At 44.0% G+C, this 21,574-nt stretch overlaps 1 protein-coding gene across 1 annotated transcript in view; it reads left to right on the forward strand.

The window, feature by feature from the left end:
* The first annotated feature begins 207 nt into the window (after nt 1-207).
* Nucleotides 208-21,574, forward strand: part of COLEC12 (collectin subfamily member 12) — a 96,045-nt gene continuing 74,678 nt past the window's right edge. Inside the window, exons 1-2 of the mRNA XM_030234347.2 lie at nt 208-323; nt 11,546-11,596. Coding sequence (XP_030090207.1) covers nt 317-323; nt 11,546-11,596 — 58 coding nt within the window. The 5' untranslated portion in view covers nt 208-316. The remainder of the gene's footprint in view (nt 324-11,545; nt 11,597-21,574) is intronic.

A 21,574-nucleotide genomic window follows, 5' to 3' on the forward strand; every position in this document is an offset into this window, starting at 1 on the left:
GCCCCATCCGCCGGCGGGACCCCGAGCCCGCCCCCGCCGCCCGGCCCCGGCCGCGGCCCCTTCCCCGGGGCGGAGGGAGGGAGGCGGGGCCGAGCCCGGCTCCGCGGGGCCGGGCCGGGCTCCGCGGGGCTGGCGGCGAGAGCTGGGTGCCGGCGGCGTCCGAGCAGCGAGGAGAGCGGCAGCGGCCGGGGCTGCGCAGCAGGGCCCGCGGCGGGTCATGGCCCGGCAGTAGGCAGGGAGCGCTCCGCCGCCCGCCGCTCCCGGCGGCAGCCCCGCCGCGCCCCGACCGTCCTATGTGACCCGCCCCGGCGCCAAGATGAAAGGTAGGGACGGGAGCGGGGAGCGCTCCGCCGCCCGCACACGTGCACCGGGCACCGCGGGCAGCGCGGACCGGCGGCGGGCGGGAGCGCCGACAGTCTCAGCAAGGGGACATTGCGGGCAGGGCAGTGGGTCTTGGGGACCGTGCCCGCGGGATGAGCTGAAGCCAGCAGCGTGCTGGCGGGACACGGTGCGGGCAGGTGGCGGGCAGGGCACGGGCGGCCGGTGCCGGGAGAGGCAGAGCGGGGGTCTGACCGCGACCCCGGGATGCGGGTCTGCGCCGCCGCCGCGGCTCGGCGTGTGTCGGTCAGTCCCGGTCCGGGAGCGGGCTGTCCCTGCGTGAGTGTGTGAATGTGTGTGTCGCGGCATGTGTGCCCTCCTCCCGGCACGGTTTCTCTCGGCACCCAACTTTTATCTTCCCCCTCAGCCGGTGCCCCGAGAAGAAGAGTTGTGCTTCTCCCTGGTTGATTTGTTTATTTTTTGCCAGCGTTTTGCGATGTTCTTGGTGCTGCTTCTAAACATCTGGCAGTGATTAGGTGCCAGTAGAAGCTTAACTGGCTTGTGAAATGTATTTGGCGTATTTCTCCTCTGCATCCACCGACTGGAAAATTTTTGGTCTTTACTTTGCATCTGTTCAAACTGAAACTTTGTTTCTTTTCCTTTTTCTCTCTTTCCCTCCCTTCCTCCTCTTTTTGTTTTAAATGGGTGGAACATTTGACCCTGTCCTACATAGCTGTGACTGAGAGGTATCACATACTTTAAAATGAAATAAAGAAGCATTGCCAAATTGCTCCTCGGTAACCTAGTAAAGTTGTATCGGGGGTGCAAGAAAGCCTTCTGTTTATGAAAATTGATAGCCTTACAGCAAAAGGGAGAGGCTTTACACACTGGGGAATACTTACAATGAAAACATCAAAGGACATCATGGAAAGTTTAGAAGTTAGTTGGGACGTTGTGAGAGTTGAATTCAGTTTTTCTTCAGAGGCAAAAATAAGCTTAAGGAAAAGACATACATATATGAAAATTGCTTTTGGGCACCACTGTGCCTGTTCTTGGATTGCAGAGTTTTATTCCAGATGCCAGGAGGCCAGTAAACATCATGATAGTTACCCTGAGTTTCCAGAGTCTAGGACACCGAATGATGTGATTATTTATTCACTTGCCAGAGTAGCTGCCTGAAGGGAGGAAAAACTTTTGGGGGGCATTTATTTTGCAAGCCCACACACACACAATTTAAGTTACTTCTGACATTGTGGCATGGTGCCTCTCCAGGGCCATGCAACATATGACAAATAATGTATTTACAGTGTTCTTTATTTGTAAGCTGCTCATGCCAAAAATTTTGTCATCAGCTTGTCATTATCAGCCTAAGTGTAAGGGCAGGAACTAACCAAAACAATGGGGATCTGACTGTAGATAGAACAAACCTGTTACCACTGAAAGCCTTACATTCCGTTCTTTGGGGTTTTGGGGAGAGGTGGGATGCAAAGGACCAAGGATGGGAATGCAGCTTGTGTCTCCTTCCATTCTGCTTCCACTGCTCTTTGGAAAGCAGAGCAGTGGTGTTCAAAGGGAGAATGTAATTCCTGCTCCTGGGGGCACTCGCTGGTGCCCCACACTCCATCAACAGGGAGTGCTAGTCCTTACCATTTGGCTTCCCTAAGAGTGATCACAGCCATCTTATTTCTTTCCCCCAGAGAGTTCCAGAAATCAGTAATAAAACATGCAAAGAAGAGCACTTGAATGACTGTGCTAATAGCAAAACAACAGCATCAAACAAATCACCACATCAAGTGCTTTGCCAGTGTTAGAGAAGTCTGAGAGTCAAACCAAATTTTGACTCAGTGGTTTCCTTTTCTGGGTATGGACTTGGATTTTCATGTTTTCTCTTTAAACTCGATGGTAGTGATAATTGTAAGACTGTAGAACTTTGTATAGTTACACATTTTTCTCAATAAAAACAAAAAGATCTGTTGATTGCAGCTGTCTCTGTATCTACCCTCTCTAGAGAATGGAGGAATATCTAAATAATTACATCACTAAATATCTGTAAGGAATAAATTATATTTTCCATTGCTGGTATTTGTAATGTGTTATGTTTTAAATCATAAAACAAATTGAAGTTTATGTTCTATATGCTGGCAGTTTTATTTCTAGCAAACAACACTGAGCTCACAAACGTTGTCATATTTTTTAGCAATAATTCATGTGATTTATGTAGGGATTTGTCTGCTTTAGGGTCAGATATATCTTTATTAAATGCTACTTCTAAGTTATAGTTATTTATTGGGGTATGAAGGAGCACTTGTTGCCTGGGAAACAAATGAAAACAGCTTCCTCATAGTCAAACACCACCACATGTTCAAAACCATTGGCCCTAATTTAAGGCAGGGACAAGCATTGTTAAAACTGAGAGCTTCTTCCCATATAGCTGCTATGCATTTTGTAATTGCTACTTTAAACTCTACCTGTAATCACTACTGTCATGGCAGTGCTGGTGATAAGTATTTTCCTCTGAAATATGGATACTGTTTGGATAACCACTTAATACTAATGCCCAAAATCAGGCAACAGCAAAGTCAAAGTGGTCATTTTGGGACTGTTGCTCCAGGATGACAGAGAAGCTCTTAATTAGAGATGCTTAAAGTAGCTTAGCTGCTGCTTTTCATTCTTCTTCTTCCTCCTCCTCCTCCCTCTCTGCCATCACAAGCACCTTGCTATGTACCATTTGTATAGCAATGGTGCTGGAGGTCAGATCATCTGGGATCCTGTGCTTGAGAGCTGGAACGCGACCAGACATTCTGTCTCGTGCCATTCCTCTCATTCAACACAAGAGGATGCACGGGGGGAGGGAAACAGGTGTGCCCTTGGTTGTGTGGCACTGGAGCAGTGAAGCCCTCGGTGCCTCAGGACCAGCCTGGCCTGAACCCCTGCCCTGCTCAGCCTCGATCCTCTGCCTTAGAGGCGCTCAGTGCGCTCCGGGCACCGTACGCAGGAGAGGACAGCGCACCCAGCTCTCTTGGGACCTGCCAGTTCAGCTGACCCCGAGTTTGCATCACACAGTGAACACTTTTAGCAGACAATTAATTACCATATCTGCCTCTATTGCTAAAATTGTCCCCTCTGTGGGACTTAGAGCATGGATGTAATTTGCAAATAATGCCTACAGTAGCAAAAGCTGACTGAGCATGCAAGTTCGCTTCTTTCTTGACTACCTTGAAAAATTTTAAATAATCTATTTATATGGTTACCTTCTTGACAGGTTTTGTCTTTCTCTCAGTTTTGATGCCACTTGTAATTTTAAAGAATAAAGGAATAAAAGTTATAATTTTGTAACACTGCAGAAAATACTCTCTCTCTTCTTTGTGTGCACAGACTCAAATGAACAGTCATCTGCAAATAGGTCTTTCCGTGATAGAAACTTCAAACCAAGAATTTTTTTTAAAATCCAGTCCAGAGCATTTTGCAGAAGCCAGAAAGCATCTGAAAACCAAGGATTAGAAGTGGAGTGATCCAGTAACCTTTCCTTAGTCCATTTATAACAGAGCTTATATGAATATAGTGACATAAACATGAAACATATGCAGGAGGTCTGAGTGGTGTGTGTTGGACATGTCACAGGACCCTACAGCAGAAGTTCAAAGGCACGAGCAGTTATAATAAATGTGTGATAAAACACAGAACAAATCCTGAGCAACGCTACTATACAGTCAGTATGTGTCCTGAATTGATTGGTAGCACAGAGGATTTTAAACATATGGATGAGAAAGATGCAAGTGTGTGTCAAAGCATGTTCTTACTAATACAGAGGAAAAAAGAGCTAAGAAATTACAAGAGAAATCTGGTTTTGCACAGATAGAAATATTACTGTACAACTGCAAAGGATATTGAGCAGAATTAGCATATAAGCAATTTATGACAGGAACATTTTCAGTAAGAACTTGTAATTGTTTGTTATTGCTTCAAATCTACTTTTCCCAGCCACACAGAATAGCAACTGAGAATAGCAACTGAGAATAGCACAGACAAACCTCCCTATGAAGAAGGGAGTTGTTTAAAATGTCCTTTTTCTCCTACTTTGGATAATGTAGATTCATTTTAGACTGATTTTGCTACAGCTGAGGGCTGAACAGAGCCCTTTTTTTGTCACAACCACTAAACAGTTTACTTAGATCCACACTGAAAGACTGTTGTGCCCAGAGGTTCGGACACTTCTGCCTGCTAGGATAAGGAGGGAAAGGTAATCTTGCAGAGAGATAGAGCTGATCAGGCCTTGCAGAGATAAAACAGAGTAAAATAAAGAGAGCTGGGACAAATGTCAAGGATGAAAGCAGCTCAGTACTGCAAAGGATGCATACCCAGTTATCTTCAGCTTCACAAAACCTTCCTTATCCTGAGCTTCTCTGTGTCAGAACAGAGAATCTCTCCTTCCAGCCCTCCCCCTTGGAAAGCAAAATAAAGACACTTTTTACAAGGCATGGAAAGTGAACCTGATCCTCCTCATAACGTGAGTGTGGTCTGTGTGAGTGAGGGAGCAACCTAAGATGAATTGTCTTTGGAGTTTGACCGCTTCCACCTAAAACTGCAATCCCCTCTGGTGCATAAATTTGAGGTGCAGACTGGGACATCGCTGGGGAACAAAGTGAATGAGTTATGGGAGGTAATAGAGATGTGTTTTTAGGAATGTGTATGCCATTTTAATGCCTCTGTTAATTGCCTCCTTTGACATACAGACAGGGAGGCACGATTTTTCAGTGCACTAATGAGAACATATCTGTTTGCTCTTAAATCATTATTCTGAAATATGATATGACTTAAACTTTTAACTTCTAAGGTTGATCCTCCACACCAGGCAGCTGCTCCTGACCCCAGTATGGTAATGTGGCACTTATGGGCTAACAAGTTTTGTTCAAAACTCCCTATTTACTGTCTGCATCTTGTGCCTATAAAGCAAAACTAGAGTGATTATTGTTATACCACTAAATTTCACAATCTTCTGTCTTTTTGTGTGTGTTCCTAATGTAAGTGCTCACATTTTTTGGGCACAGCAGTAGGGGAATAGATGAAGACTGAGACATTAAAGTGCACCCATTTGTCACGATTATTGGTTTTGTTTGTTTTATGCATGTGTTAAGTGATGGAATACACTATCCAAGTCATAGGATAGTACCAAGGGAGAATCTCTGATCTAGGACATTGCCTCTTTCAGTCACTAAGATAAGCAGAAAAATTCCCAGATCAGCAGTCTCAGTTGGACAGAGCTGAGGAAAAGCCTCATTTTCCTGCCAGAATCCAAGCTCAAACAACATCCCAAAGGATGCTTTGGGATGCAGGGAGGTGGTCTCTCTTCCAGAACTGCCTCAGCAGAACCTCCTCCATGGCTGCCCTAAAGACCAGGTACTCTGCAAGTGCAGAATCCATGTAACCCCTGTCCAAAGGAGTTTGCTGCGTGACAAGCCAGACAAAGGAAGGGTTGGATAATATGGGCACCCCACACTTGGCCAACAACAGTGACTGTTAGTGTGACATGTCAGCTTGGGATCCTCTCAATCAGGAAGTGCTTTAAGTGGGGGGTAGGATTTTGTGAGGGAGGGCTTATCAAAATAGAGGCAGAGAGAGAGACTTGACTATGAAAAAGGCCTATAAGGAAAAAGTAGTGGAGAAAGGCAGAACAAGAGGACAAGTGAAATAAAGCATCTGTGAAGAGAGCTGGGAATGAGCAGCCCATTAGCACAAGCAGGAGACTGTCCAAAATAAAAGCTATGAAAACCAGTGGAAACCAATTAGACTGATGAAGTCATCAACATCTGAAGGCCACAGCTGCTTGCTGTGCTTCTGCTGGCTCCATTTCACCTCTAGGTCAGCAGTTTGAATGTAGACCCAGTTAACAGTGAGCAGAAATGCATATAAATCTGGTGGCAGCTCAAAAAGCTTTTGAAATATGATATGAGAAAGATATTGGTGTCGCTGTTCTTGTCTGCCTGAACAGTTGTTAATATTACAGAAACCTCACAAGTGGACGAGTCTTGCCTTTCAGTGAAAGTGCTGAGAGGGAGAGAGCAGGCAGAAGATTCTTTTTGACACTGCAAGCACTCTCTCATGAGGGAGAGGCACTTGTTACACAGCTCTGAGTAGAGTTCTTCATCCATGCTGATGGGTTAAAGAGAGGAATACTGTGATTTTCAACTAATGGGCACAGCTTATTTTCAAAAGGTACGAGTAAAAATCTCTCCTTGATAATATTAGAATGAGCTTTACAGAGTTGCACTGAGATACAGCTCTATTGTTCCCATTAGGAACTATAGGAAAGGCAGGGTTCTAACCATTAAAGCCCTTTGAAAGAGAGATTTATTTCAGACGAAATTCTAGCACTGGATGTCATTTTTACTACAAATTAATTTTACAATCTGTGTTCCCTGCCTGGTACTTAGGGGTAAGTTCTAATGTACTGTAATTTGAGTTTTCAGGGGGTTATAAAGGAACTTCTAAAATCTGAGGTGAAACTTGGCATGACAATTTTCATGAGATGCCTCATTCTCTCCTGGAATAGATTTTCCCAGATTTTGAAATGCAATGTAGAATATTGTGGTTTTTTTACTTTATTTAAGTCTTCAGACGAGGTCTTTAGACAAGGACTTTGTATCCATGTTTGCAGCCACCATATGACCCAGCATCACTAATGGTGCTGAGGTCTTGTTTGCCTGGTTAGTTAATTAGGTTTAAATGGCTGAGCAAGGTGTACTGTTAAAAGGAGACAGCTGGACACGTACATTAGCAGCTTTCTTTAACACCTTCCATATGCCAGCAATGACACCCATGAAAGGAAGGGGCTAAAATGGAAACAACTTCCCTAAAATCACCTTGCACCAAAGGCTCCTCTGATCTGGTGCTGTGGTTTTATGCCCTGTATTGTCTCAGGGGCAGATTTAGCATCCATTTTGGCTCCAGGCCAGCTCTTTCTTACTTGACCTCAGAGTGACTCATAAGTGATCCACGATAAATTTATTTAAGGTTTAAGAACAAGAAATTAAACCGTTCTACTCCACAGATTTGCTTTGCCACTAGCAAATTAATCAAATGAGAGTCTAATTTGTTTTAGATTAAATGAATTCCCTCTGTTCGCTGTGCTAATCCCCAGCTGAACTGCCTTTTCATAATTCCCACTCCCTGGAAGCATTGTATTGTAACTTGTTTAACTCTACAACTGTACTTACTAGAGGTGTTGCAGTAATAGCTTATAACTGGAGGGCAAGTGGAATTTGGCATTGGTACTCAATTGGGCATGGATATTGCCAAAACATCTCAAAGGGGTTTCATTTACTTTTTTGGACCAGAACTTTTACTTTGCACCAACTCCCTAAAATATTTGATGTATTGCTGTTCAGCCTCTGTGAGACAGTGATTTGTAGCAGTTTGATGTAAGCTCCCCATGACAATCTGTTCTAGCATCCAAGGAGGCTCTTGTAAACCCAATAAAACAGGAGATCTCCGGTGGCCCTTCCCCTGTATGGTCAAATACAATTGGTTGCTCACATATGTTTCTGTTCTGCCCAAAGTTCACCTTTTTTATGGACCTTACTGCTGCCAGAGTTCTGTAAAAGTCAGTGGAATAAGAGACCAGCTTTTCATGTTTTTTCATCTTTCTTGTTCTGGATTTTGATTCACAGTTGAGTGTCTTATAACTGAATTAGGCTGATCTTCCCCATACTAAAGAGTTAATTCTTGTGACCTGGACATAACAACAAATTCTACTTGATTGTCTGCTTCAAGGAGGAGTCTGCCCTTCATATATTTCACCTATGAAAATAAGCCTTGCCTGCATATTCATGCATGTGTATGTAACAGAAATACTGTGTTCATTCCAGTCCTCTTTGTAACTCTGAGGACTGGATTTAAACTACATAAAAATATTTCTAACTTAAGGCTTTCACAATGTCCCACAAAACCGCCCTACACCAGTTACAGTCTCACTCAAGTGTGGGCACCGCTGATGTGAAAATGCAGAATTTCCATTTCTAAGATCAGTCACTGGTGCTCAAAGCTCATGAATTTCTGCCACAACAATTTCTGATATTGCCTTTAAAACCATAAATCATTAAAACATACTGGAGTTGTTCATAGTATTTGACTTCTTACTTGGTGTATATTTTCTTTACCTCTGTAATTCATAACAGATCACATTTTCATAGTTTTCACTGGAAAAGCTGTTACCTTTTAAATGAAAACTTAGGTTCTCCTGTATTTTGCTGTTTTGAAGATATCAGGAAGCTTTGAGATTTTTGTAGAACTTGGGACAAAATTTTAATATTTCCAGCACGGAAACAGGGAGCTGTGGGTCAAGCTTCAGCTGCCTCCGGTGAGGACAATACTGCCCAACACCCATGGGAGGAGCAGGCTGGGTGCAAGGCTTTGCCTTGGGACTTAAATTTATAGGCTTGTTGGTCAACTTAATTTTTAATATTTCAAAAATAGACTTCTTCTGAGGTAGGACTTTCAGCCCATCTTGGTCTCTTTTTCCAAAGTGCTGTAATTTCTGAATGTTTAGTCTAAGCTTGCTTTATTAATTTCCTCCATCTTTTTTTTTTCCTTAAACCTGTTACATTACAGTTAATATTTTAAAGTACTATATTTGCACATGATTTCAGCAAAGTTGCAGTTGTGACTGAAAGAATGTTGAGCTTTGTCTGTTAAATAATTTTTATAGACCTCCCCTAAAATTACATTGACTGCCCCTTGCAAGATCAACTCACAGAGATGATGTTTGAGATTTTACTGATCAGGGAGATGAGTCACCACTTGACATAACTGTCCTTGCCCATCTCCACTTCTTTGTTTCAAATATCACAAGTGCTCTTCAAAATTAGGAGGTGAATGAATAATTATAATGTATCCAAAGCTTAAGGAAAAAGCCCATCTGTAAAAAGAAAGCCATGCAGCACTGCAAATACTGAAAAGCATATATATATACAAACATGTTGCATATACCAAAATGGCCAAAGAAACAAAAATGTGATTAAAGCCGTAAGGGCCAATGCTGCTGGTCTAAGCATGAAAAACAAGAAAATTAAGGAAGGGGCTGTCAGCCTGGGAGGAAGGACTTGGAGATGTGGTGTGGGATGAAGCTGCAGGACTTAAAGGTGGCCTGGCTGTATAAATCAGATATGGATTGGATAAGCCAGGTTACACTCCTGAGAAACAAAGGAGGCAATTGTGTTGCAGCCTGATAGCAGGAGAGGGCAGGAAGCTAAGGTCTCTGGAGCTGTTATCTTATTTTGTGCAGCATTTTATCTTTCATGCAAGAGGGGAATGTCTTTCCTGAGTAGCTCACTGCTGGGATGAGAAGTTGGTTGCTGACTGTTTATGGTTTATTAGTATTTGTCATGTTTAGCTGGGGGGCCTTGTCTTCAGATAACATTTGGGACAATCGTGAGGGTTTGTTTGGCTTGGTTTTTTTAAAGGTTCCTTTCTGTCTTCAAAACCAGGATGTGTTTGTTTTGCCTAAGGAGCACCCACTGGCTCTTCCACTTCTTAAATGCACATCTGAATTGGGGGTCTAGTTAAACATATGGACAGGAGCACTGCTGGCAGCAAGCAAAATGTCTTACCTGGTGAAGAATATGTTTTTAGCTGTTTAATCAATCGTGCTGTCTGAGTAAAGGGTGATGTGCTGCCAAATGAAGCATCTCATGGACTCTGCTGCTGCTTCAGGCAAAGTCTCCTTCAGAGACTTCTGTCTGTGGCACCTCACAGAAGGTCAGAAGAAAGAACAAGTCAGATTTCCTGCTGGAGACATGCACACAAATCGTTTAGGCTTTGTTCAGCCTGGATGCAGACTGTATCTTTGCCTTTGAATCCATCCCCCCAAGGCTCTGTGCTGTCCCAAGTTAGCTGTGGCACCACTTAGCCCAATTTCGTGATGCAGAGCAGCCCAATCACGTGCAGTAAGTCTGTGGGCAAAAAAGATCTAACTAAACACAGACTTCTCACTCCATCACACGTGTTTATCTGCTTTGAGCTTGCTTTTCCTCCACCAGTCATTAAATGTTCCCTCTGGGAAACACAGAGGCGGGAGAAGAACAGCCTGGGCTGTGCTGCCCTCCCAGCTGTTGATGCAGAGGCTGGTGCTGGTGACGAGGCAGAGCTTTGCCTTTCCTGGCTCAGCAGAACCAGGGATTGTCTGGGTGGAAGGAGGCTGAACACATGAACACAAACATATTCTTTTTTTTAAAAAGTCATGGGTGTATTTTTGTTTTGCTGATGCCAGCCTTTTCCTTTGCTGACGGAAGGAAATGGAGAGAAATTCAGCTTCTGACAAAATAACCTTGTGATTATTGGCATATTACTGCTTGTTCACTGTAAAGATGAGAACAAAAGGCATGATGGAATCATCAAATGATAGAATATTCTGAGTTGGAAGGGACCCTCAAAGATCATCAAATCCATCTCCTGTCCCTGCACAGGCCAGCCCCAAGAATCACATTGTGTATGTGAACACATTGTCCTAGCACCTCTTGAACTCAGTGACCCCTTCCCTGGGGAGCCTGATAGTCTCCTAACAGCCAACCTAAACCTCCCCACAACTTCCCTTCTCTCGGTTCCTATCATCAGTGTTTGCCCCTCCACTTCCCCTCACAAGGAAGTTGTAGACTGTTGTGAGGTGTCCCCACAGTCTCCTCTTCTCCAGGCTGAACAAACCAAATGACCTCAGCCATTCCCCTCTCGACCTTTCAAAATCTTCACCATCTCAGCTTTTATTTTTCTCATCTGAGTTTCTCAGTTCTGTGTCCCATGTTTTATTGGATCTGACGTTTTCAGGCCAAGCTAGTGTGCATGGGAAGTGGTGGATGGAGGGACAACCATCCCCTCTGACTCCTGTGGCCCGGGCAAGCTTGATCAGGTGGCACGCTGGTGACAATTGTGGCTGTCATTGTGATGAGGGACATACCTGCTCTGGTCTGCACTTAGCTGGCCAAGCAGGCCTCAGGATGGCTGCCAGGTGATAAATCTGCACAGTTTGTGATCCAGAGGGATTCTCAGTGGGGGGAAGGCTCTGAACTGCCTTCTGCACATGGAGGCAGAGGTGGGAGAGGAGCAGCAGAGGGGAAGAGCAGTAGCATGCCTAACAAACCAAGTAAACTTACATTGTTTGAACATGCACCTGTAAAAACTTCTCATCTTTTTCCAGTGGTGGTAGTGATAATCTGCTGCTGTGTCTTTCTTTCTCCAGACGACTTTGCGGAGGAGGAGGAGGTGCAGTCCTTCGGCTACAAGAGGTTTGGTAAGTGACCTTACCAAAAGCAGTCTTTCAGCTTGCTTTTGCACAGTGCTTAGGGTCAATCAAGCACTTGCTATGAAAAACTTTCTCGCTGGCAGCATCAAACATACAGGTACAGTCCCATCCTCCACATCCAATGTCCTCCCCGAGGAAGGTGTGATGTTTAGACTTGGTTTATTTTCTTGGCAAACATAAGGCTTCCGGAATAGTTCTTTCATTAGGAAATTGCAGCCCACACCTGAAGAGAAATGAATGTGCTGGCTGTGAAAAGGGGCTATGCCTCTTACATGTCCTCTGCCCAGCTGGGCATTGCTTCAGCCCCCAGACTGATGTGCAGCAGAGTACAAACAAAAGGTTTTCCCCAGAAACTTGCCTACTTTCATGCCATCTCCTGTAGACGTGGCTCAGTTGTCCTGGCAGCTGAGCCACGACATAGGCTGTGCACTCCACTCAAAGGAAAATTATATGCTATGAATGCATTCTGATATCAAAAATTATTAAAATTAGGTAGCTCACTTTCTTTCCTCTTTCCTCTTTTTTTTTATGTCTGCTCACCTAAAACTACCCTCATGTGAGGGTAGAATCACACATCTGTGCACAGGGGTTAGCAGCCCTGTTTTCAAGGCTCTTGTGATCTCTTTCTGTTGGGAAAACAGTCTCTGCAGTCAACAGTTTCACCCAGGGCAGGAGAATGTCCCTGTGGCAAGGGGAGGGTTACATGGTGGCCTCTGAGCTCCCACACTACCAGCTCTGTCTTGGCACAGCCAAAGCTGCTCATCACCAAAGCTGCTGGTGCCTTTTCACCTATAAGCCATCAGAGTAGTTCACCTCATTTTTTCTGTCCTGGGAAAGTAGCTGCAGCAAGAGTCACTTTCAATGACCCCAGTTGGCAAGTGGATAGAAAAGGCAGACTGAAAATAAAAATGAAAAGTAAGTCAAAAATTTCTTGCATCCCAAAAGGAGCAGGGGGAGGCAGCATAAGGAGATGAGGAGTTTGGGAGGTGGGGATCACATTCGCATGACCTTTTCTACCCCCTGAGCTACTCCACTGATCCCTGCTGTTGAGCTTTATTTTGGATAGATCAGCCAACCACAGAGCCAGCATCTGTGGCTTGGGAAGTCCTCCTTAAGGTTGCACACAGGGTTTTTTCCTTTTTTGTTTGTTGTTTTCATTTTGTTTGTTTCCTTTTTTGTTGTTGTTGTTGGTGGTGGTGTTCTGCATTAAGCCCTGGAATAACAAAAAAGCACAGAAAATCTTGAGAAATAGGAAGAAATGCTAACTGTTCACTTCTGTCACCCCCAAATAAGTAAAAAATATTGCTACTCATTAGCAGCTATAAAAATAGGTTCCTTTGTTGTTATCCTCTACCTGGCTATCCCTGGCCAGCACTCTTTCAGTGAACAAGATTTTAGGGAAGAGCAGGCACTCCATTATCCTTACTGTCCCAATAGTAAGTGCGCTGTTGTGACAGGATGGGATTTTTGCCTACTAGCTTGCTGTCATTCCTTCCTTCCTTCCTTCCTTCCTGTCCTTCCTTCCTTCCTTCCTTCCTTCCTTCCTTCCTGTCCTTCCTTCCTTCCTTCCTTCCTTCCTACTTCCTTGCCTTCCTTCCTTCCTTCCTTCCTTCCTGTCCTTCCTTCCTTCCTTCCTTCCTTCCTTCCTTCCTTCCTCCCTTCCTCCCTTCCTCCCTTCCTCCCTTCCTCCCTTCCTCCCTTCCTCCCTTCCTCCCTTCCTCTCTTTCTTTCTCTCTTTCTTTCTCTCTTTTTGTCTCCTGGGTATTGTGATGCTACCAAGGTGAGTTATTTCTCCCCTTAGAAATACAGACCATTTCCAGAAATGCTTGTGGTGTTGTGCTTGGTGGGGCAGCATGGAGGAAGGAGAGGACTTCCACCCTGGAAGTGGTAGGAGGAGATTTCACCACGAGAGGAGGAGCCAGGGTAGTACCACCCTTAGGAACCAACCCTAAGTGCCTTATCCCTCCGGAAAACAGTATTGCTGTGGTCCGGAAGGTATCCCAAATATCTGCAGTACAGAAGAGCCTTGACTAAGGGGGAATGGGATCATGAAGCCATAGCATTGACACTGGTGAGAGCTGTGTAATTCAATAGGGTCCCAATCCAAGGAGCCACCTTTCTCCATACTATTTTGGAGCCCATACTTCCTCCCATACCTTTCTCATCTTTCCCAGCATCATGGGGCAGCTCAGGGAGGAGCTAGGCTGGCCTGGTTTCTACACACCCCTGCACCAGCATACATGCTGTTTGATTGTAGGTGCTCATGCTTTTGTGTCCCTTAAAGGGTTTATTTCCCCTTCTTCAGAAAACCTGACTCAGTGAGTTCCCACCACTGCAGTCTCTGCTGCATTTCCAGGCAGCCTCTGAGCAGCCTCTGGAGAGAGCAGGAGCCTCATACCTTCAGCAGTGCTGGCTGCTGCCTCATCTGGCACTGGGCTCCTCCAGACAGAAAGGTGACCTGCACGACTTTTACAGACTCCAACTCAGTGGACAGCTGGGTCAGCATTTCAAGTGAAGCATCAGAGGTTGCTCTTGGGGCCAAAATGCAGCTGAGCTCCTGCCTGACCAGTAGGAAATGTTACTCCTGCTGTCTTGGTGTTCCCTCTTGGCCCTGTGTCCTTCCTGGTAAAAGAAGGCAATAAGGGGGAATCCCAAGGCAAGAGCCAAGTTTTATTACACAAACCTTGATAAAAGGTAATTCTGAAAGAAGTGCTGTCTGTCTGCTGGCTGGAGCTGTGGAAATGCCAGCACTGTTCCTGTACAGCCTGTTGGTGTGGGCAGGAATAAAAACCAGCCGTGGGGTTTTTGTTTCAGGAGTCATAGCACGAGAGCAGTTGTGTTAATATATTGTGGTTGGAGAAGTCCCTGTATGCTCCATGGACATGAGACATGGTAGGTGGACCATGAGTCATGTACCTTTGACTCCATCCTTTGGAACTGGGAGGTCTTGTTTGGGGCAAAACATGCTCTGAGGGGCAGAAGGCTAAGCTATAACTGGTTTAAAAAACGTGGCTAGCAGTCAGTCAGTCACTGCTGGCAGCTGGGAACATGTGTTGGTCAGCATTTGGCAGGCAAAGCCTTGACCAAGCTGCTTTCCTAGAGTTCAGCTGAGGAGTTTATTATTAGCTGCCTTGTTCCCAGAGCCTGTAGTTTGGTTCAAGGAAGGAAGAGAGCAGCAGAAGAAGGGAAGGAGGGAGGCATTCTCCAGAAATTCTCATTTGGGGAAGAAGTTTTTGAAAAGAGGACTGAATACACACTGTCTTGTACCACTTCCCCTTTTTCTGAATCATTCTGTCCTTTCTTCTCAGATAAGTTAATTTCTGAGAATTTGTCAAGCTACTGTATTTTTTAGTCAATAGAACAATAACTGGTCACAGTGAGCCAAACATACTCAGCATAACACACTAACATATTAAAGAATAATGAATACAGATGCAGACAACTCCTAGGAAAATACACATCAGATTTTTTCTCCTTTGAGCTTGGGACAGATTTGCTGCAGGGGGTCAGTAAGGAAAACAGTCTTTCCAGCTCACTGGTGCTGTTTACTTCTTTTCAATGAATGCTACAGATGTGCAGGGATGCTGCCAGAAGTTGCTCAGCTGCAATGCCTCCAGATTGCTGCACTGAAAAAGGGAGGAAGTATGTTTCTTATTCCAGTTACTTCATCTTCAATCCCATTTCTCAGGCTGTTTTAAAGTTATCTGCTCCAGATGGCAAGCTAAGCCTCTCCACTGGTTTTCCTCTACCAGATTGCCACCAGTATTAACTTTTTAATCAATCAGTGTCACTGGTTTGTACCACGTCATGCACAACTCACTTTGGGAAACAATGAATAAGGAAAGGGCAGAACTTCCTTTCCAATATGATACACTTTGGAGATGCTAAATCTCAAGCATTAGAACTAAGACTAGTTTCTAAAAGGTAGACAGAAGGATGAGATCTCTTTCTGGCGGGGTTTGACTCTTTCCTCTGAGAATTGGGCTCTGGGCATCTCCACAGGCAAGGGAATTGAAGGGATCAAATGGACTCCAAGGTAGAAGATCTGATCTTCTTAACTCATGGCATTCTGAGGTAATAGATGCAGAATTCATTGTGCATTTTTTTTCTTTATGGTAATGTTTAAGAACTTAATATCTTCACTTTAATAAATAGAGTCTTTTAAGTAGAAATTTCCTGTTAAATTACTGATTGCATAATACGACGCTACAGTACAATATGGAATTGCTGAAAGCAGAGAAGATGATCTTTGACCTGTTGCAAAGCACACTTGTAGTGTTTTAGAAAACAGACTTCAAAAAAATGAGCTGAAAACCCTGCTGATGAAGAGGAGCTTCCAATGAAATCAGAAGATAGGACCAGTACACTATAGATAAGTGGAAGACTAAACAGCTTGTGCAAGATAGGGCCCTTTGCCCTTGACAAGCACAGCCAGAATTACAGACTGTGAGCCTGTTCTCCACAGAAACACCCATCTTGGCCACCTCCACGCTCCAGATGGTGAGTCAGGATGCTCCTCACCATCACCTCCCCTCCTTCCTGCTGAGCTGTCAGTAGGGGACAGTCTCTCATGTCCCCAGGGAGGTCCAGTGCACACCAAGCCACTGATCCTCCAACCTTCCCCGCACCCCTTAGGTCAAGAGCTGCCAGGGAAGGGGAGAGAAAAATTACCAGGGAGCCCCCTCAAGGAAGGCAGGCACTTCTTTAGGTATCTTTTGTAGGGTATATAAGATATGACGGGGTTAGGATACCTCTTCCATGCAGTTAAAACAATCTAGCTCCTAAGCAGGATTCCAGGTGTAAGAATAAAGTCTAAGAATTTGTGGACCAGGAATGGATGAATCATCCTGCCACGCAGTAATGAAATCTGCTACACTAAAAAAAGCTGAAGGGGGAAAATATGTTTAAAAACATATTTGAAAAATAGGGTTTGTTTTTTTTCCCTTGATGAGTGGCCTGGGAACAGCTGAACAAGATCCATTTACCTGTTTTCTTGCTGTGCACTTTTTATAGTATTTTTAATGGTAAAAAGTTATATATTCTTTCTTCACCTTTGAAAATGTATAACTAGGGAGTTTTAGGAGTGTACAACTGATAAAAGCATTGCAAATGGGTTGCAGCAAAAATGAAAACTTTTAGATACAAAGCTTTTTCTGAGAAGGATTTTAAAAAATACAGGGGAGCTTGTGCCTATGAATAACTATTCAAACATGATCAAAATTCATGGCTCAGAATTTTGCAATAGTTCAGGAACAGCATTTATTCATTAACAGTGCACAGATGGAATAATTTTAGTCCTTGTCTCTGAATAAATCCAGGCCATTGTTCATATCTCTAATAACAAGCACCAAAACAATGTCTGGCATCAGCCTGGTGGTTTGCTATATCCACACAAACCTTAAGCCCCTATGAAAAAAAGAAATTCTAAGCTTTAGGAATTTGTCGACTTTTCTTTATGGTTTGTAAACGACCAGTGAGAGATTTCAGGTGCCACAACCACATACCTCCCTGGGCATTCTTTCACTTGTGTGCCTGCAGTGTGTAATCATATGGCTTAATAAAAAGTCACAGGGTCACTCACACTCACAAAGCCAGAGGAAAGTCAGGCACTGTTGCTTCCAGTTCACTGCTCTGGCCATATGTGACAGATGAGGATTTTGCCTGCGTGTGTCCTGGGGTATGAAATCCCCACTGAATGGCGGTGCCCATGTGGCTGTTCATTTTAGGCCAAGAAATTTCATTTGAAATGACCCTTTTAATTGCCATGGCCAGTAAGGTGGAAGGCAGTCCAGCCTGCCCTCTCCTAGGGTGAGCCCTGAGCAGCTGAGAGAATCCAGCACCCTCAGGGGTCCTGGGTTTGTGCTGGGGCTTCAATCCCAGCATCAGGGGCTGCATGGGGAGGGACCACCTATGTACAATTTATTTGTCTTTCTTTTCTTTTCCAGTAGATACTCCCAATACTGTAGCAGTTGACAGGGAATTGAAGTCTCAATAAATAAATGAAGAATGCTGACATGTATTGCCACTGCAGAGGAATGTGCTCAGGAACTGTCAAGGTGCCCCTGTGCCACCAGTGTGTGTCCCTCCTCTGTCAGTACCTTCTGCCTTTTGCAGTGTAATGGCACATGTGATAGATGGGATATCCAAACAACAAATTTGAAACCACCTGTCTTCATAAAGATAGAGAATAGTTGGTGGACACTGAGAAAACCATCAGTGTCAGGCAGTAATAGCAAGATCCAAAAAGTTATCAGGTCTATGTGCTCTGTGCTAAGTCAGGAGCTGAAAAAGCCGAGAGCTTCGGGTCTGTGGGTTTGAGGCTGCCCCATCCAACCTGTCCTGCTGTGCCTGGCTAAAGGCACTTCTAATCCAAGCCCATAAAGAGGCCTCTTAGCAGTGCCGTGGGGACTAAAGTCATTCCAGCTGTGTGTTGTTATGTAGGCAATCTATTTTCTCTTAGTTACGGGTTTTTCCTATTTAGTACAATTAAAATTCTTGACATGCTTCTTCATATATTGCATTTGCATGCTTGGAGCAATACCTGTTTGGTCAATCTCTGTCTTTTACAGGGGTGAATTGAAAGGCAGTGTGGTCACCATGATGTGTGAATTTTGCTCTGTCTTTTTCATTAGAGCTATAAAATAGGTGTGTGGGCTGAACAGCACGTTGTATTTACGAGAGGAATGAAAACCATTGGCTGCACTGTAAGCGACACCTGGGGATTTTGTTTTTATTTCCCTGTAAACTAGCTGGACAAGTAATGATGTTTGGTAACATCAGCTTGCTGCCAGAACACCTAGGCTGCATTTTGGGGTGTTCAGCTTTGTAGCAAAATTACCTGTGAAATTACTGTCTTGGAAGGAAACTGTGCACTGCGTTTTCAGTGCTTGGTACCCTTATGTTTCCATGCAAAGGAGTAAGTAACACAGGAAAACTGTGGCAGAAATGAAAACTTCAGATATGAAGCCACCATGGGATGGAAGGAAAAAGTAATGGAAAATACACATTAGTGGATTCTCCCAGCATGGCCGTGGGATTGTAGAATGCACCAGCATTACTCTTGAGCTCCTCTTAAGCTTTATTCCAAATACAAATCTGCATTTGTAGCCAGCTGCTACTACAGCCAGCTGAACTTTGCACTTTTAAGTGCTCAAATGTCTGCAGTACCTTCTTCATAATGATTTTATTTGAAAGCGACACAGGGACACTGGTCTTTCCATGAGAAAGGGGGTGTTGTATTCCCTTGAGGCTATTTTTTTGGATGAACCTAACAACACACACAAATTAAACACATTCCTGTCATGTGCTGCTTGCTTTGATATCCTGGATTCTTTTTATTTCTTAGGAATTTCTTCAACCTGTACTATAGCTCTGTGCATGGTTGGCGCCTGGTTTTCCATGCTCCTGTGGGAGCCACTGCAGGGAGGGCGTGAAACATATCCAGCTTCACCCAGACCTGAATGTGAGACCTGGACCTAGACCCAGACCTAAATATCTCTGCTGTCCTCTACCATCACACTCAGCAGCCCTGAGCCTGGCCAGTGTCCTGGCAAGGTAACACTCTGAATGCAGCTACATCACGTTGTTGTACTTGGCAAATTTCTTGATAATTTTCAAAGGGAAAATTTTCTGCCTGAAGATTGACTTCCATATGAAATCTGAATATAGGACTTAGGGTAGGAGTCTTATCATCTAGTTTCAGGGATCTTTGGCAACTACCTCTTTGAAGACACCTGTCCTTAAAATAGCAATAGCAAGGAGAGGCCAATGCTACAGGAAAGGATTTTCATGCTGAACAAGAGAATCACCACCCTGATAATTTTAAGTTACTACATAGATAATATTGTCAACTCCAGATCTCTGTAACATGTCTTATATAAAAGCTGGGGAAAGCCTAAAGGAGCATGTGAGAGAGAGCAGTCTAAGGGATGGCACAAATGAAGAACAGGGTAAGTGTTTTAGGATGATTTGTCCTGTTGCAAATCCTAACAAGGAAACAGTATGCTGCTTTGCTAAGTCAAAACCAATCCAAATTCCACTGTTCTGCACTGCAGAATATTAGCCAAAATAAAGCTTGGATTAAAATTTTACCCAGTCTCAATTAGCCTTCTGTATATGGTAAACCTTAGGTGAAGCAGCCAAGAGCCAAGAAATTTCCATTTGTCCTGTTCCAGCCTGGGTTAAGTGAGTGGGCTGAGACTCTGGAAAGTGGAGAGAGGTTGGGAGAGAGGTGTGAGTGGGAAGGGGTCTTTCTCGGTGCCCGGAGCCGGCACGGACAAGGGTGGTGCAGTGGGTGTGTGGAGAGGTTTGTGTCCTGCAGACACTCTTCAGCTCGGTCAGGAATGTATCTGGAAAATCCACCCACTCAGCCAGAGAGAGAGATTGATGCCTTAAATAAATAAGATGTGAATGTGGTTTTGTGATTCAGCTTGTGACTCTTAATAGAAGCAGCTGAACTTTCTGTAGTAGGTGGAGTGTGAGACCCAGGGATCCACTTTGCTTCAGCCCAGCTGAGGCTTGTAAGGAGATTTTGTATTTGAAGTTATGTGCAGACATTCAGGCCTAGCATAGCAGGACTTTATGTCTTCTCTGGCAGCTGTTTCATAATGCCACAAATAGGCAGAGCAGAATTGTTTTCCCTTAAGGATATCTGGGCATGAGCGTCTGCTTAACACGGCTTCACTGCATATTTTTCAAAACCTGAAATTTTAAATATTTGGAAAATGCTTATTGATTTGCATTACATAGCATGTGTCTGTGAGCTTGATTTTCAAGGTCTTGGTCAGGGAAGATGGAGAATTCTACCAAATTTTATATTTTTAATTAGTCCGGGAATGGACATGGAAGCTTTTACTTACCAGGCTTGTTATGATCAATATACCCTACATTTGGTAGTGCTTAATGGCAGGAAAAAACCTTCCCTTTTGTGTTTTGTTAGTGGGTGAAGGTACGATTTCAGACCATCTGTGTATGTAGTGACAACCATTGCCTGAAAGATTCCTTACGTATATTTCTGCTTTATCATATGATTGGGGACAGTCTGGTTACAAGAACTAATAATACAGAGAGCCAAATGATATTTTTCTTCCTTCTTCATTGTTTCTAGAAGTTATTTGCTTCAGGTGGAAATCTGATGTATAATGCCCCACATAACTGGTGATTTCATTTTAAATCCAACCTCAAGTCTCAAGTTGGGAGTGGGAGAGATCTTGTCTTTAATTAAGACTGCACAGTCTGAAGCCAGTTAATCCAGACACACACTGTCCAGGTTTCAGCACAGCAGCTGTGCACAGCTAAACTCACTTGTCCCCAGAAGTTACCACACGTCCCTTCTTGCATGCACAGATGTTTATATTGAAACCTGTGTGCCTTGTGTGAATACATCCAAGCTGGATTTGGCTCAGTGTGTAGGACTACCTAACAGCACAACTTCAGAAACAGACCTGTAGGACTAGATTGCATGTAGGTTCCATCTGGAAATTTGTGCTCCAAACATTGTTTCCTAGGTCTGGAAAGCCAAAAATATGAGAGGTGGTTCTTGTGCTCACTGTATTCCAAGGCCCCATTCATAAGTATTCTGGCTGCCTCAAACAAACTTGTCTCCTTAAGAAAACAGGTTTCTTCTGTTTAATGATACTACATGTTTAACCTCTTTTGCAAATTTATAAAAATAACCATGTGCAGATTTCAGTTTTTTACAAAATTTCCATACTCAAGGTGCCTTGCAGAAAGCAGCAGCATAGCTTGGTTTTAAGGGAAGGCAAATAAACCAAGATCATGTTCTTCTGCTCATTACACAGGAGCTGAAAAAACTTTCCAGGTTATTGACAATTTTAATACCAATATGGGTTTAAACAGATAATCAAGGGTAGCTAAAATTAGGAGAAAACTTGGGGGGCTCAAACTAATGAGTTTGTGTAAGGGTCTGAATCAGCTGAAATACTGCAGGAGGAAGAAGAGGAGTGA

The sequence above is a fragment of the Serinus canaria genome, chromosome 2 (genome assembly GCF_022539315.1).
Source record: "Serinus canaria isolate serCan28SL12 chromosome 2, serCan2020, whole genome shotgun sequence".
Classification (NCBI taxonomy): Eukaryota; Metazoa; Chordata; class Aves; order Passeriformes; family Fringillidae; genus Serinus; species Serinus canaria.